Source organism: Notolabrus celidotus, chromosome 9 (assembly GCF_009762535.1).
Source record: "Notolabrus celidotus isolate fNotCel1 chromosome 9, fNotCel1.pri, whole genome shotgun sequence".
Lineage (NCBI taxonomy): Eukaryota > Metazoa > Chordata > Actinopteri > Labriformes > Labridae > Notolabrus > Notolabrus celidotus.
Window position 1 is genome coordinate 15470545 of NC_048280.1, and position 18596 is coordinate 15489140.

The following is an 18596-nucleotide window of genomic DNA, read 5'->3' on the forward strand; positions in this document are numbered from 1 at the left end:
CTCGTTTAATCATTTGGAACCAGTAGTTCACAGAAATTGAATGTAGAAACTTTTCTCTAAATTACTTTCCAGATGATTGGTGTTATCGGCCTTTTTATCATGAAAAGTAACCTGATCTGACACTAAATCATCCTGGGCATAGTCGCAATTTCATTCCCATCTTTTTGTCATCTTTTCTAATTTATTCTTGGTGGAACTTTAAATTAGCATGACACCAAAGATTAAGGAGATGGGACAGGCTTCTATTACTGGTTTATGGTAGTTGGAGTCACGCAGAGATGTTCACTCAGACAGGCAGACATCTTTTTTTTTATGTACCTCCATTAAGGCCCAGGTTGATATCAAGGCAATAATGATAGTGATGAATCTCTGAAACATCCATTTCTGACTGCCAGTACACTGGTTTATATTTCTAAGGACTAGCAAATGAAAGCTCTGTTGGGATACTACAATAAATCAGTCATAATCCATAAGCAAACGTTATCCTGATTTCATCTAACCCCCTTTGGAAGGGAAAAGGCAATTTCTTGAAGCTCAAGTAATTTACCTGATGGCAAAAACATTTTCTGCTAAAATTAATCTGTGCTGCTTCATGCCTCAGTCTAATTTGTTACCAACACATAAATAATTGACTCTAAACCAAAAGAGAAAATATTATTTCACACGTAATTACATTTCTCTCAGTTCATCAGTGGCATGTTTTGCATACCAAATTTTCAACACTTTGCCCCAATTTCACAGTTTGGATTAAAATTATTGAGTTGAACACTTGCTCCCTCTGAATTTTGGTAAACATAGCAGTGGGCAGGGGAGGTGACGGTGTGAGATGATTTGGAAGTTTAATTCTTGTCTGATCCTTTTGGAATAAAAACAGCTCCTGGAATAGAGACGTTGGATGAAAGGCTGGCACTCTGTTTTAGGGGCCTGGACTTTTGTAATTAAAATGCATTCATAAAAAAGCAAACACTCATGCTGTCATTCTGGGTTTCCTTTGAAGTTGTTTCCTTTCTTCTTTACGGTAGAGAGAACAGAACAGTCAGCAGGGTTTCTACTAAAGGAGGATGTTGCCATAGTCACTTTGATTGTCTCAAATGATATCCCTGCTGAGGTGATCAACCGCACATAGGCTGATTGGATATTTCACAGGAGGCTGCTGCTAATTTGCTAGGTGGAGTGTTGCTGCTGTTCTTGGAGAGAATGCTGGTATAAATATATCCATGTTTAATACTGTGAGTCAGTGTTTGGTCAAGGCACACTGCAGCTCTTCCAACAGACCCTGAGGCTGTTTTTGCATTTTGATTTGATGTTGCCAGTGTCCTCATTCCTCCAAAGCATTTCAGAAAAATAGGTGTCAGATTACCTCATCAACACTGATGCTTTTGCCTGTTTTCAAATTAATGAAGAAATCAAAATCAAAAATCAGCAGCAGTAGATAACTGAATCCATTACTCATTTTAGAAGCTTAAATATCATATACAGCTATCGAAATATCCTTATGGAGGATCTTGTGATTTGCATTTTGAAGTTGCAAGGCATGAGGATTTTGTGGGTACAACATGTTCTTAGGGGATTGAATATGTAACTATGAAGACATGCAGCTACATCAGCTCAATTGTAGGTCCTCAATGCTCCAAATAAGAGTGCACAATGTGAGAACTTGTATCACAAAGCCATTTAAAGCTACACTGTGGTTTTGGTTAAATATATCTAATGGCAGCGCCTTAGATCAGCTAATGGTTTATGAGGAAACTGTGAGAAAATTGTCAGAACGCTAATGGTTAACCTGAGAGTATGCAAAGAATTAGGTTTAATAACATGACATGGCATAGTGCTACACAGTCAATGACAGAGCTGTTTGGCTTTTCTTTCCCTTCCCTTTACACCCATAGATTTGTATGTGAAAAAAAGACTGCAGTATCGATGCCAGTTATATCACTGGAGATTGAATATAGCACCTTGGGGATTCTTTTTGACACAATGTGCAAAGGCTTAGTAACAAAACATCCTGTGCTTTTAAGTTGGGTAGTACTGCTGATGTTGCTTGTGTGCAAATTAAGTTCAGAGGAAGCGGCATTGTGAGCACAGAAGGTTTTCTAAGGTATCAGACGCTGGCAGTGTCACTCTTTAGCAGAGAGAGAAAGCTCACATCTCTCCCTCTAAAGCATTTTTGCTTTTTGAGAGCAGTCTGCACCCTTTTCCCCTTGGCTAGACCTGAAACTAAACCCATCATCCATCCTGGCATCATTTTGTCACCATTGTTTATCCCTTTTTTTCTTTCCTTTCTTTCTTTTTGTGATCTCTTGTAAGCCCTGTACCCCTCTATGCACCTCCTGTTAGTCACTCATCCCTCCCCATACCTCCTTGGAGGGGACCCTGGATCCCTTCCTTCTGGACCACCAGCTCTCCACCATGGCAATGAGGCAGGCCAGCACCACCCCGGCTGCGAGGACGCAGAAAACGCCTGCGAAGCTATGGATATCCAGGGCGCTGCCGCGCTGTCGTGTCTGGACTGAGCCGTAGAGATCACAAGGGCTGTCCTTTGGCCACCACTTTAATTTCAGTATGTCCATGTCCCCATTCTGCTGGAGCTCCAAGATTCTGGGATAGAGGCAGGAGATACAGAAATGTCAGCAGAAAGTCATTTTAGCAGCAAAATAATCAGACATATGCGTTTTCTCAGCTGTTTCAGAAGCTTATTTTTCTGTAACTTAAAGGAGGTTAAAACATACAGAAGTAAACAAACATGTTGCACATAGATCCATGAATGAACAACAATCCAGCACTTTTCAAGAGAGAGACAACATTATCAATAATCAGCAGAGTTCTGCGGTTGAATAATTGATGTCTGAGTGCTTTCGCAATGACTGTAGAATCAAAGCCCTCTAAAATAACCAGGAAGAATTATGTGCACAAAACCTGACAGCACTGCAGCTTTTTGCTGCAGCTGCTATGTACCCTCTCTCCCATTTGAGGGCAGTGTTTGCCAGTGAAACTCCTCCCTGATGCCTGACAACCATATTGGGCTGTCAAACTCATTATGGGTAACATTAATATGTTTTGCAGCATAGCGCAAGTACACTGCCACAATGTCATTATGCAGCCTAGCTTTAGAGTCCCACGATTGATGGCTTCAGAGAGGATACAGCTCAGAGGTTGATGGGGTCCCTCTGTTAGCCTTCAGCTTATTATTTAACTGGGTCGTTCGTTTTGGTTTGGAGGAGAGCTGCACACACGCAGACAGACAGGCATACAGAGGCGTACTGTTAGCATTCGGCTTGATATTTAACAGGTGGTGTGGAAGGGAGGAGAAAGGGCACAGGGAAAAGAAAAGACAAGGGGAATCAGCCATATGGAAATGTGTAGGTCTGTATTCTTATTCTTTAATGTCGCTCTCAGGGGAAGACATACTAATACACAAAAATAGATAAAAAAAATAAACCACAGAAAAACACATCAACCACATTGACTGCCACAACTTGACTGCATGCATGTCCAAGCAAACATAAATAAGATTCATATGTGTATACATAGAGACAGATGTTTACAATTATGTACAGAACTTCCTGGGGGCCAACGCCTCACTGCAATTTCAATGACAGCATGCTGACATGAATGACAGTGCCCATCCCTCATCTTCAGTTTTGCTCATGCGGAATATACAAAACAGACCGAAATCAATCAAGAAATGCAAATGAGCCCGGTAGACGGTTTACATAATTAATTTGATCCACAATAGCCAGAAAAACATTGACTCATTTTGATGTAAATCAGCCAAACAAGCTGAACATGTTGCTATACAAGAACATCACTTTCATTTAGGGATCCTTTTGAACACTTCCTGGTGTGGCTTGGGGGACTACTTGGTTAAAATGCCCGTTGTGGCTGGAAATAAAAAAAAAGGAAAAAAAAAAAAAAAAACTGAAGAAAAGAGAGACAGAGAAAAACTAATTTGAACAGCAAATCCACCAACAGTCATTCTAATAAGACTTCATGTCCACCAACTGTGGGCTTGATTGTGGGATTGTCTGGCTCAGATCACTGCAGATTATCGCCAAGATTAGATAAGACTTTGTGTGGATGATACACAATATTGACTGAAAAGAAATGAAATCGAACTGATTTGCAACATTGTTGGGATAGAGGCAGCACTGGCCTAGTTGTGCGCCCTGGTTATTTATTATTTCTCCACTGGCATGAAGCAGACGTACTCAGAACATGAAGAAATCCCTCATCACACACCAATGCTGCTTCTTTGCCTTTGTAGTAGTGCTGTGGGCCCTGCTCCATTTCTTTTCAAACAAGTTACTTTTTGGACTGTGTTATTATACTGTCTACCACTTGTGCTTCAAAAAACGCTCCATGCTTGACCACCCTTAGCACCTATCCAGAGCAACAGTAGATTGCTGATTGCCAGAAGAGAAAAGGCACTAACTCACTGATAACACACTGTTGCATGCAGCAAACACTGTGTATATGCAAGAGGCTAAGATAAGGTGCCTGTTCTGAATCTGTGTTTGATTGAGAGCAAAACAGCACCCTTTCTGATGACACTATAACAGAAAAATGAAAGCCAAAACAAGCTAAGAGAAGTGTGGTGCCTTTCATACGGAAGTGACCTTTATCTCAGCCACTTTGACAACAGATGCTCCACACACGTACGCTCACCAAAACAAACAAGCCGGCAGTCTGGCAGACAGCTTCAGAAAAAGAAATATTACAAGAAGGCTAATGAGATGGGAATAAGCTATCCCACCTTTCAAAGAAGCCAAGCTACTGTATGTTTCGTCAAGAATTCTTCTGATTTCTTGCTTGGAGTTGAGCCAACGTCTAAAGATTTCTTTTCAAAGTTGATGTCTTTTCATGTCTATCAGAAGAAGAAGGCACGCTTTATGTCTGGAGTTGCCGTCTGTTCTCTCCGCTTGTGCGTTGGCTGTTCTCCCATGTCGCAAATGTCATCTTGCGCAGGTTTTTGTGTGTCACTTAAGGCAATAAGCAGTGGTATTTTGTTATTTCGTCTACTTTAACAACTGTGAACACAATCACTGTGTTCGGTAAACGCCTCTGTGACAAAAATTGTACAGAAGATGTTTACAGCTGACCTTTGAGGGAAAGCAAATAAACAGTGGAAAAGGTAATGAACATTTCTTGGCTTACAGACTGAAACAGTGATGCAACCTGACTACTGGAATCAAGTAGAAAACCCCACTTTATTCAAGTGTCGAGATGACAGATCGTATCTTTAAAGCTCCAAATCAATTTTCAATTTCATTTTGAAATATTAATTCTAAGACTTGCTAAATGCCAGAATTCTCCTCTCCTATTCTAAACAATCAAAAAGGATGCCAGATAAAACAACAAAGAATAGCTAAAAGGCTTACTCTCAAACTTGATCAAAGATCAAACAGATCAAAACAAAAGGAGAAAAAAAAATCTCAAAAGGAGGCTTTGATCAGAGGAAGTAGAATATGACTAAACTGTATGTAACTTTGATGGAGGACAGAGCAGAACAGATTTGAAATTCAGGACAGAGTGCTTCCTCTCTCGCCTCTATTACGACCCTGTCTGCCCATGGAGCTCATCATCTATCATTCTGTACTAATTGGTCTATCAGAGTTATGCAAAAGCTGCTTCCCAGATAGACCCTTGAATCAAACGCTAATGCTGACAGGCACTCACAAGAACACACACACATAATAGCTGCATTCACATTTACCTTACATTTATCTCAACGGGGTTAAGCTGCTCTAATCCTGTGCACAAACAGGCTAAAAAAAACACTGATTTGACTTTATAATAGTGGGGACTATGCAGGGAAGAGGATAGAAATGATGGCAAGGCTGGTAATATTATGTGATGCTAGCTGCTATGTTTTTCTAACATCAACATACTAGAGGAGCCGCCTGAGTTTGGACAGATGGTGCAAATCAAACGTGAAGGGGAAGATGTTTACATGCAACACAACAGGGCCCTTTTCAATATTACAGCAATCTACACATACGAACTCATTAAAGTTATATGAGCTTGTCTGTGTAATTCTTGTTTTAATGCTTTAATGTATCAGTTGAGTGAGCTTGATCACCTAGCAGATTATCATATTATGAGTGCGCTAAGGAAGGCTTCACCCATGTAAAATACTGTAGGAACAAGCCTCGAAGAGATCTTTGCTAACCAAGGGGAACTACTAGGGAAAACTTTTTGAGCTTACCATTTAAAACACACACACACACACACACACACACACACACACACACACACACACACACACACACACACACACACACACACACACACACACACACACACACACACACACACACACACACACACACACACACACACAGTACTTAATCTATCTCTATTCCCTGTCTGGCAGGTAGGATTAAAAGGACACTGAGAGCCTCCTGAAAAAACACAGTTTGAGTCAAAGGTTTCCTGCAGCTCACCATCTGTCTGGATCTCTTATTTGTCTGTCCCTATCTTACCAAAGGAAATATCTCCTTCCTCAAAAACACATGCTCTAAAAAGATACATTTCCCTGTGCACACACGCATGCGCAAACATATAGTGAAATAGTTAGAAATATGAGCATGCATGGCCTATTTACGCTTTAAAATATACACTACAAGTCAGCGATGCACTGTCTGCTCTGAAACAATGACAAACTGACATAATGAGTGCTTCGAGAAGCTAATTAAAATGTGTGTGCCTCAGATTTCACGTCCTTATGAAAGATCCACTACATTACTTCGAGTTTGATGGAGTTGGTGAAAAAGCAAGGGAGGAAACTGACATCTCATTTATTTTCATACAGCAGTGTGTTTCCCTGCACAGTCTTCCTCAACTTTTTCAGCCATAATTTCAGTCTGAATGTGTAGAATATCAAAGTGAGAATGTGTACACTTAGATGTGTTGCTATGTTTTTTATTTTTTAACTTTCCTTCAGGAGCTGTTAGTGTTTTTTTGCTCCAGGCGTCATCAGTCAGCACACGGCTGCCTGAGGTATCAGGAAATAGATCACTTTAATCACTAAAAATAGCCTCCGACATACATCAGAGCAGTCTGAGGAGTAGGTACGGTGCATGGATTAGTGTCATGTCCTGCAATATATCACACAGGGGTAGCTGTATTCGTGTCATCTGAATAATAACATGCAATTACATGACTGAAATGTACAGATGAGGGTTTCGGTGCAAGAGTCAGCATGCATGAGGGGAGTGAAATATGACAGGTGGAGTAATTATAGAACAAGTGTCATTTCTGTCCGTCAGGCTGTTATGACCTTTTCTGTGTGAGCCAGCTGTCATGTGTGTGCATAACAGCAGGACAATGTAGTTAGAGTCTGTCCCATCTGCATCAGGTCATCCAACTTTAAGCTGACTTTTACCTTGTTTTTCTGCACCCTGCTGGGGCATCTTGGCTTCACTTTTGTACAACAGGTGGAGGTGGAGACTTCCAGACTTTTGTACTCAGCTGTTCACTTTGGTTGTCTGTATACTGTTTTCTACATTACTGAAACATTCTCATACATTAGAGTGATATTAACCAAGAGACAGTAGCTATTGTTGAAGACTCCTCCTCCGCCTGCATGCTTTTTCTGGACTTGAATTTCCTGAAGTTATCTTGGAACTTTTCAGGAATTCATGTGTTAGACTTTGTGACAGTGTATTACTGTATTATATGGTAGGTGTGTCTTTCTGAGTGTGTGCAGCTTCATGCACTCTCACTGTGTGTGGATGAGTTATCACCTTTCTTTAAGATCGTTGACTTTGACTGGGGAGATCTGTAACGACTCTAACTCCCACAGGCTGTTAAAGCAAATGAGCAGAGCTTTGCCCATGTGGTTGGGGGGGGGACTGTTGTACACTGCTGTGTGTGTCTGAGTCTTTGTGTGCGTGCTCCATCTCTCCGTTTTCTCTGCAGTAGCCGTTACCGTGTGGACTAGATGTTACCATGGCAACTCTACGGAAGCAGCCTTGATGGTGGGATGATCGCACATTATTAGTTGACTCCAGCTGAATGAAGAAATAATGACAGGGTGATCTGGATATAGAAGGAAGGACGACTGAGAGGAAAAGGGAGAAAGGAAGATGTGACAGATGAAGGAATGCTGCTAATCATAGTGTGACATTGTACTGGTGTCAAATAGTGAGGGAGAGGGGGAGAAACAGCATGGTTACAAGAATTCATATGAAGAATGTTACACTTATTTAGCAGAGCACATGAGAGGATACATAATGGGAAAGATGTGGGCACCAAAAAATTATGCTGTTGTATTTGGTGTCTGTCTTTTATATGGAGAAACACACACTTGTGCTCTTGTACAAGCAGGTACATTTGGACCAATTGGAACCTTGGACCTTTAAAATTAGGACATTTGGTTTGGCCCTCATTTTCCAAAGGGTTGTTTCACAGACTTGAATTTTTGGTGAGGAAAATAATTTGGTTTTGGTTAAGGTTAGAGCTGATGCTGCTGGGTGGCACGTGGTTCTGATGGTTAAAGGTAAGGGGAAAGGGGCAGGAAAATATTTCAAAGGGTCCTTACAAGTATACAAATACAAGCATGTGCATGCCATTAAGTGATTTTAATGCCTTTCCTTTTAAAAATGTTTTTTCATCTCTTTAAAGACTTTTAAACTGCATAATAATTTCAAAACAAACAACAATGCATCATGTTTGAACATGAAATACAAGGACTTACTGTTTGTGTCTTGTATCACCTAAAAGGGCTTTTAGGAGTTCATTTGACTTCACTTGACAGCAGCATCTATTTGTAACAGGTTTAATGAGCAGCCCCTAATGTTATAAATTATATCCCTACTGGAGTGAAAATGGACTGTTAAGAGATTTCACACTGTGTTGCTGCACCACTGCTGGTGTACGGGGATCGTTTCTAACTCAAACAGATGACAGGCTGCTCTAAACAGAGACTCCAAAGTGAGTTTTGAAAGCGTGTTATCTCGGCACCAGGCAAACTGATCGTTGAGTCGTTGGTATTGATCAGCTCCCTTATCATCCCCTTTCTAGATCTATTATGGCTATTTCTGCGATATGGGACTATAAAAACCTCACTTATTGTGGCTTTAAATGCTCTGCAACTCCACAAAAATGTGAAGATTCTGCAGTCTTCCTCATGCTTGTCCATAAGGCCCCAATAAACTTAGGTTATGTCCTGTGCCGCTGCTGATGTTTTACTGCAGTATTAGCTAGTTAAAATGCAGAGGGGTGTGGGTCAGATGACCAAGGACAATTTCAAACCCATGTCTGTTAAAAAAGAGATGGATGGGTTGTCTCCACCTCCTCTTGTACAAAGGTGAAGCCATAATTCCACTGTGACGGGCGCTGACATTTTGCATATTTGGAGGCAAAGTTTTATGTATTCTGCTAACCAAAACACACCCATTTAACTTCCCTATAAAAGAGCAAAGAGTCATCAGTTTGGCATGGTCCAACCTGAGGTAACCAAATTAAATCAAAATCCAAATCAGTTATCAATTACTTAGGAATTACTTATCAAAACTACACTTACAAGCCTTCTCCTATCTGTTAACATGGAGGATGAGGGTAATATGACTTTTTAATAAGAGCAACCCATTTAGGTACTTTGCCTTAGCTGGCAGCCCCACTCCTTTTGGGTGAAAGCAGTCCATACAAAATGTAGCCAACTTCACAATTTAGCATTTAGTAAGCAGGAGGTGACATTTGACTACTATCATCCATACTACAGCCAGTCAGTGATGGAGATCTCCAAGTTTTGACTTCACTCTTGGAGAGCTGTCATGTTGTCTGTTTTTACACAGTCCATGTTGAAACTGTTCATACTCGACATGTCACACAAGACTGTCTCTTTAAGGTGTCCAGGGACAGCCTGTCATCATGGCACACACTGCCATAAGAGGATAACTGTGCAATATGTCATTGTAGAAATTTGTCTTACTCTCCCCTCACCTCTTCATCACACACAATTATAGGTTGATGACAGAAAAGTGGAAGATGCAGGGAGGTTAGAGGTGGAGAAGGAACACAAAGAAAAGGAGAAGAGATGCGAGTGTGTTTGAGAGTAAAATGGAAAAATAGAGTGAGAAAAGCAGGGTGGTCTGGATGGATGTATGACTGACATGAGAATCATGCAACAGAGAGAAGAAGAGCTCAGGTCACATAGCAGTAGAGACAGGAGAGAAGAGATCTGCTGCACAGAGAGAAGAATAGACAAAAAGGATGAGATGAGTGAGCAGAAGAGATGGGAGATGGGAGAGCTGAGAGACAGAAGTGCTCTGCTCAAATGAGTTTGTTGAAATGTGTTGCTCTGAGATGACTCTTGGTTGTCAGCTCCTTAAATTAAATTGAACACTGGATTGACAGCTCAGCTGCTAGCTTTCCACAAAGCATGCAAGATCAGCGGTCTCTGGCTCTCTCACTTGTGTTACCCTCACTGGAGAACATGATGGAAGATAATGTTCTATCAAGAAGTTAAAAAAAGAAGGTTTGAATAGAAGTTTCCCTGTGGTTTTCATGACTGGAGGGTCAGGAAAGTTGAAATGCTGCAGAGAGAGAACAAGAAAATCCCCAAAAAGGCCTGATTTTTATTTGTGCAATAAAACATGTGCACGTTTTCAAAGATGGCTACAGGTAATCACATCACACACAATTCTCTGAAGTGTCATTTGATGCTGAATCACTATGAGCTAAGGGTCTGCTGAATCCTATTTCTAGATGGTGGGCAATCAATAAAACATCAGTTTATTCACATGAAATCCTGTTATATTTGCTACTTGACCTGTGTCAAGGAACAAGCCAAACCTGCCAAGAATATATCACAAAGAGGAACAGGATCCGCTACAAACTGAACCCCTGCTGCAGCCTTTTAGTTTATCAGTCCAAATCAGTTTAACGCATTTGCAAGCACTGACCGAGTCTTAGTGAGGAGCACAGTGGCTCAGAGGCATCGATCCAGTCAGTGAAGTGCACCTGCGACTGATTCTTCCCCGTCTCAGTGAAAAAAATAAAAAAACAAATAGAAGCTGAGACTGAGGCAAACTGACTCACAGCTACACATCGACACAACATCTGAAAGGTCTGTTTATTCAACAACAGCCTGCAGGTGTCCAAAAATACGATTCCAAAAGTAGTGGGGCATATTTCAGTTTATACTAAATATAAAAAGCATAGACCAGAGAAGTCCCTCCAGTGACCTTCCCAGCCGTTCACTGGCTATTTTCACTGCCTCGTTTCAGCAGCAGAGAGAAAATGCTGGCCTCTATCTCATAGCCACAGTGTGCACAACCTGGCTGGACACTGAGGAAATTTGCTGGTTTTCTAAAGCTGTGTGCAAATTAAAGGGGAACGGGAGTTATATACATGCTGTTGGACTTCCTTGGCATCCTGATATTTTCAAAAAATAGTGGTCTGAGTACAAGTTCTGCAACACTGGCTGTAGAATATGAAAGCAGGGAAAAACTACAATATACAAATCTTCACCATGGTAATGTTTCTTATTTATGGCAAATGCAATCTTTAACAAAGTAAACTGTGTGTGTATCAAAATGTGGGCTTGGTGGGGATGCAAGGGGAGATGCTTAGCCATTACTTACTAATTCTGGGGGAAAGAAGCGTTGTCTAAAGTCTATTTAAGTTGCAGTGGTTTAGTTTCTGATGTTTAAAACAACAAAAAATAATTCAACTAAGTTAAATAAGTGACCTTAAACCAGAAAAAAGACTCAAACAAGGTTATACCAAATGTGATATGTTAACAAAACTGTTGGGCATCACCTTAGCCAGTGACCAAGTTGCAACACATACAACCCAAACGTGCCATATCCCAGGACACTGTTTAAAGTATTCTTCGTCACTGAAACAATCAGTGCACAAACGAGAGGCAAAGCAAACTCCTTTTCCACTCTCCATCGAGTACAACAAACACGAGCAAGTCAAAGCAAAGACTCTTTGCTTCATCACTCACGTCTGACCCTTTAAGTGTTTATCATACAAATCAATACTTTGGTCAGTCCAGAAACTAAAGGAGTTAGCTTCAAACTGAAGCACTATCCACATATATATTCTCTATATATTCTAACCCAACCCACACTCCTCATGAGATATGGAAAAACAGATTGCATACAAAGAAAACACATATCATACACCGTAAGCAAAATGTGAAAAAATGTAAATGTTACAAGGCAACAAGCAAGGCCAATGTTCAAACACAATATCAACCTTCTGTAAAGCACCAGGGATAGCCAACCAGCCGCCATCTTGCCCTTTCAATGAATACTGTGTTTCTGTGTTATAGCTCAAGGAATGGGGTAACAGAGGTCATTCACCCATGAGTCCCAGGTCCCACAAGTAAAGTTTTCCAAGCTTAATCGTTCCAATTAGCACTCTTGGGGTTCAATGTCATACACTTTGTCAACAAAGTTTTCAATTAAGCATCATTAAGCAACAGTGTGGGGGTGAACTGGAACAGATTATCAAGCTGAACTATGATAAACAACACACAGAAGTCACACAGTCATTAACCATCATTAACACACCAAGAGGGAGAGAGAGAGGGGGAGAAAGAGAGAGAGAGAGAGAGAGAGAGAGAGAGAGAGAGAGAGAGAGAGAGAGAGAGAGAGAGAGAGAGAGAGAGAGAGAGAGAGAGAGAGAGAGAGAGAGAGAGAGAGGCATCACTGTTATTAAAAATGATTAATATAGATTTAATGAATGCACTAAGTGTGTGGGCTGGGTTTTGCTGTCATAGATTGGTAGGGGAGTGACAGTTTCTGAGAGAGCAGTAGATTGACACCTGACAGCAAATACTTTTTTTAACATCTGAAATAATGTCACTGGTGTAAAAGCACCAAAACACTGACGCACACGGGTATGAAAATCTCCTTTTTTATGCTCCCCACATGGCAGATTAAACTTTGATAGTGGCCGGATGTGCAAGGAAACATCATGGAGTTCTCTTTAGGGTGCCCTTGGGGAAATGTGATAGAGTTATATTTCATTTTTAATAGTTCATTGTGGGGTTTCTTTATTACTCAGATTTAGTTTCATCTCAAAGCTGAGGATATAAAACAGTTTATTCTTAAACTGGCTTATAAATGCTTTCAAAATTAGCATATTGTTAGTTTCTTGAGATTTGTGCCCTTTTTATTTTCTCACCCTTGACCCTAAAGGAACCTTAGTCCACCCCTACAAAATACAAAATATGCATTTATTCCTTATGGATGGTGATTACAAAGGACTTGGAATTGAAGGCCTCTGAGCATAAAGTCTGGCTAGAGCTCACAGGGTAAATTAGTTTGTGCATATGACAGCGAGGGAGAGACACTGAATTACATAACATGGTTTTTGCATTTGGCTTCTTTAGGAGGAACCTTGATCAAGCCATTTTCTGGTTACATGCATTGCTCATTGTGTTATGTTGCCATAAAAAGCCCCACAATCAAGACCTAATGTCAAAACAAAAAATCAGTAATTTTAAGTCTGAAATCCAAAAATGAAGAATCTTTTTGGGAATATTTACAGTTATACTCGTGTTTCATATCTCTTATGCCACTCTTCTTTAAAGGACTTTTTTTTACTTCCCATTGAATCACAATGTAAATCTGAATCTGAGGTAAAACATGACCCAGTAATGGTCAATACACTGGATTTTCTAATACACTAGAGGGAGAGAGGGACACAGAGAGAGAGGTAGAGTGAGAGAAAGGAAAGGAAGTACAAAAAAGAAAAAAAGAGCCAATACTGTGTCAATATGTTCCTTGCTTTATGGGGTCCCTGAAAGCAGAACAGCAAGTGAAGCTTAAAGTCACTCTCTCTGCTGAGGATTTTGAACTCAGTGAAACTTTTCTTAGCAAGGGGTTTTATTTTCAACTGCTGTTCTAGGTTCGGAGTTCATCTTTAAATACAGTAAAGTAGAATATTCTATGCTAGTACGCTAAAGTTGCTCATGGCAAATTCATGGCTTGCAAATTTGCTGGGCAAGCATTCATAAAAGAGTAAAACAAAGAGTAGGATATTACGCTTAAATGTACCTCACAGTTAGCTGCTCTGTTATCGTGAAGCAAGTGTGATTAATTAGAATCAGTACATTACATGATAACCAAAGACAAGCTCTGTTATGAAAAGAAAGAAAAGTTATGGCTATTTATCACACACAGATTGAGGGTAAGCAGTAATGAAGATAAAACTTTACACTGACCCTTTTCATTAACATATTAAATTAATCTGATTACTTTATTGATGAACTGATTAATGGTTAAGAAATTAAAAAGTCAGACGATAGTAAAACGACTCATTAAATTGCACAAATCTCAAGGTGACAGCAAGTGTCCTTTTTGGTCTGATCAACACTCCAAACTGAACTCATTTAGAAAGTTCAGTTTATACATGTTTGCATAAGAAATGACTTAATCAATAATCAGAACACTGAACAATTAATCTCTTGTCCATTAACTGATCAATTAATCACATAGTTGTTGAAGCGCTGGCTAACTTTATTACCTGTCTTTTTACAAAGACAAATCGAGGGACTGATTTGATTACATTTATTGATAAATCTTAACTACCAAAGACAATGTCACCCACAATAATTCTATTGATTATCATTTCATTTTTTTGTTCCCCAAAATGTCTGGAACTCTGACAGAGAGATCATGAGCAGCACTTGTATAACCTCCAGCCCTCTTCTCTTTACAGCTCCTCTGCCGAGACTAAAACCTAAGATTTACATGGGCAAAGGCACTTTTAAAAGCCATTTCTATGTGTCCTTCAAAGGTGCGGCTCAGTTTATCTCCATCATATACATTTCAGAAGAAAAACACTCCACGACACGATTCATTAAATTTCACTTCAAGGTTTGCAATAACCAAACTCTCACAAGTCAGTTCATCAACACTTTTTCAAACATTGCTGACAATTTTATTGTCATGAGTTCTGCTGGAATTGAAATTTGCCAGAACACTGAATGCATCACCAACAAATTTTTTTTTTATGGGACGTATATAGAGTTCACTTTGTATTCACTGGCAGCAAGAGCACCCACTTTAATATCACTTAAAACAACATTTACAAGAGGACTGCTTTCATAACACACTACCTCATGTGGCCGGACATTACTGTGTCATCTGGATAGAATTGGAAAAATAAAGCATAAAAGAGCTGAGGCTCTAAAGAAGACAAGACAGAGAGAAATAAATAATGTTAGCAGTTATCACTTACACACATATGCATGTCCTTTGCCCTTGCTGCCTCTTTTATGTATTAAAACACGTGGCGATAAAGGAGACACATTAGCAGGGGTCTGCAGCAAATGACTCTCTGTTACACTGTCAGATTTCTCCTATAAACCCCACACTCAATACCACAAAAATTAACTTCATCAAGCCAGCTTTAATGCAGTTTTCAGGTCTTGGAAATGTTTCTTTATCTGTCAAAATACCATCTTCTTCAAGTGGTAAATGAAAACATACATTTCCTACAAAGTTAAGAAATGAACAAACCACTGAGGCCTTTAAAAACTACATTCCCCCACAGCTGCCGTACATCCCAGCTCATTTGCTGACAAAACTAGAGCTGATGTCTGATATTTTTTCTGCTATGGTTATTTTCATACACCAAAGGTCAGGACATTACAAGCCACTGACTAACAGGCTAATGTCATGCCTACAGAATGGAGCCAGCCTCTGATGCATGCTCCACATAACAATCTGACCCACAGTCTCAGAGGTGTGATGTGTCTGTGATTGCTGCAATGATTTGTGGCTCTTGCATGTGTCGTTTGGCCCCTCAAGCGTACCATACAGCACGTACAGCCACTGTCCCTGCAGAAATACAGCGTGCCATGGCTCTGTTTTAGAAGCACTCAACTATCAGTCGTTGGGCCACTGATGAACACTTGCCCTCAGCCGGGTAATAAAAGAGCAATATGAATGTATCTTTGTTCTCAGAGAGCCCATAATCACATTCATATGGTGCATGTGACACTCTTTGTTCAGGCCATTTGTGCTTAAAGTGAGAATTAAAAATTTAATGAAAACAACACTGATCCTAATATCATACTAAAGGGAATTTGGCTCATTTTCTTTGCAGTGTGTATTCCTAATGACATCTATCATCTACTTTGGTTTAATTGGTTGTATCTACTCCACTGAAGATAACGTCAAGATCTAAATTCTGCAGCCCTGATCATAATCACTAACAAAGAGGCATCTCATCTGTCTTGCAATCGAAATGTAAAACGCAATCGTGTTCAGAATGCACAATAAAATATCTGGCCTGCAGCTTATCTTCTTAGACTGCAGCACCCTCGAGATGTCCATCTGCTTTGGATTAAATCTTCTTTTTTGAATTTTCACATCAAGGCCTACAGACTCACACAGACAAAAATAATACATGCCTGGGAGAGAGGGATTATTTTTTTCACAATCTTGCCCTTCAGCACTTCAAAACAACTTGTCAGTAGCTGTCAGTTTAAATTATCGGACTAACCCTTTATGCTACTGTTTTCTGACTCGGGTAAATCTGCCGGCTGTCTCCATCAATCACAGACCCGCAGCGCCCACATATACAGGCATGTACACAGTTGAACAATGTTTTTTTCTGGAGCCGCACATATACACACACGACTGAGGAGGCGGTGGCGAACACGTACTCTAGCTTCTTCATGACAAACAAAGTGGCTAAAAAACGATGAAGTTGTAGCAGTCTGTCTATTTCAGCAGACAATGCCCTTTCCTCCAATGTGTCAAAGCCAATAAATTCATTTAATCTCAAATATTACCCTGAGGGACCTGCAGATAGTAAACACTCCTCATGCATGCAGAATGCAAGCACTCACTGATACTCACAGAAAGTAAGTACTCCTCAAAGGATAGAGATTCCCTCTCATATTACACAATCTCAAAAACCCAATCAATTTGTATTTGGACCTTTGTCCAAAAATCTTTATGTATCTGCATTTATTTATCATATAAACAACTTTGTTTTCTATTTATAGAATCTAATCCTTCTTCTCTTTCTTAATGTTTTTTCTGATTTATTAAAGCTTCTGTGAGGAGTAGATTTTGGTGGTCCCTGTGAACAGAGTGGTACCTCTTATTATTAAGCTAATTTTGTTCATGTAGTATTTTTTTTGTTTTTTCTTGTTTACCAAAAATCTCACCAAGCTGAGTTTAAACAGCTACATGCACTAATGCATCAGTTTTGATAAAGGCACCATAGACATAGATGTTACATTTAAGCATGAGAGTAACCATTTGAAGTCCCTCTGAGGTTCCATTTTGATGGATAGCATACCTATATTTTCATTAGACTATTGCATGTCAACCTGGTATCAGAGCATTCTCCTATTGGTTTAAGTTGCTTTGATGCATTAACTAGATTAACACAGCTGCCATAGTTAGAAGTAGTGTGGTGGGAAATTACTGAGTTAGATGTTTTCTCATGTTTGTGTAAGAGTGATAGAACATGTCACAAGTGCAGTTTCTCCAAAAGGTTGCAGATGGGAGGTCTCCTGTACTCCCATTTTAGCTTTCTCAGGTTGCTTGCTTACGTATCCTGTTATGCTCTCATGTGTCCTGTTTTTTACTTAACCAATGATGGTTGTTAGACCATAGAATATTCCCTTTTTTGGGAGAGCTTCCTGTCAATGTACCACACCTGTTTTCTTCTGATATATGCTGTTTGAGCTCACATTTTGGGGCAGAACAAATCTGACTTCTATTGAGAGAAGTTCACTTGTTTTCTCCCTCTTTGCAAAGAGTGTTGATAATAAAGACTCGACTAAAGACAACCATTTGCTTCTCCATAAGATTATTTCATCCATCATAACCTGAACAAGAAATTGCCATTACAGTAGAACCATTGTAAAATATATACATTTGATAGTTGCAGCATTTGAGTCAAACTTTTGGAAGCCTAATGGATTTGTTGGAATAAGAGGCAGCATCATCTGCAAAAATGATGAAGTGAGGGATCTGTTAGTTTGACCGTAAAGAGTGAGTATAGCGGGACACAATATCGGTCCTTTTGGGATGCCATTGAAGTACCTCTTGGGGCTTCTTTTGCTCCACAAAACAATGTCAAGAAATCTTAAAACAAAAAAAGAACAACCTCCAGTAAAAAAATCAATACCTTTGTATGGCAACCTATCTGAAAGCGAACAGTGATCCACAGAATCAAAAGCCTTACACAGATAGAAATACAGAATGCGTTCCTTGAAAACAAAGACCGAAAAGCTGGAGGCTGTAGTCGATATTTTTCTTCTGTCATGTCATGTCAAGACATGAAGTATCAGCTGTAAAAAGACGAAAGAAATGCCTGACAGAATATACTAATAGAGGACAACAGCATCTTAACACTGTGGTGTCTGACACTTTGAACAGATACAAAGGCCAAACTGGAATCTGACCAGGGTTAGGCAGGCTTAGCAGATGTTGGCTGCTTATATAATTCTTCCCATTAGCTCTTGTGGTTTTTGGCCGGCTTTTGCCCTTGCCACCCTCCACTGTGAGTTAGTGCTTTAGAAATGTCCTTTTAGTGTGAGAGATCCTTACAGCAATCCGCTGATGAGAACAAAATCGTTTCATTTCTGTAGATACTGCAGCCTGTGT

The 18596-nt window shown here is 39.9% G+C and overlaps 1 protein-coding gene across 1 annotated transcript in view; it reads right to left on the reverse strand.

Moving 5' to 3' along the window:
• The window catches only part of grid2 (glutamate receptor, ionotropic, delta 2), a 631726-nt gene that overhangs the window by 11622 nt on the left and 601508 nt on the right, over window positions 1–18596 (reverse strand). The window contains 1 exon segment of the mRNA XM_034691895.1: window positions 2358–2598. Within this exon segment, the coding sequence (XP_034547786.1) occupies window positions 2358–2598 (241 nt within the window).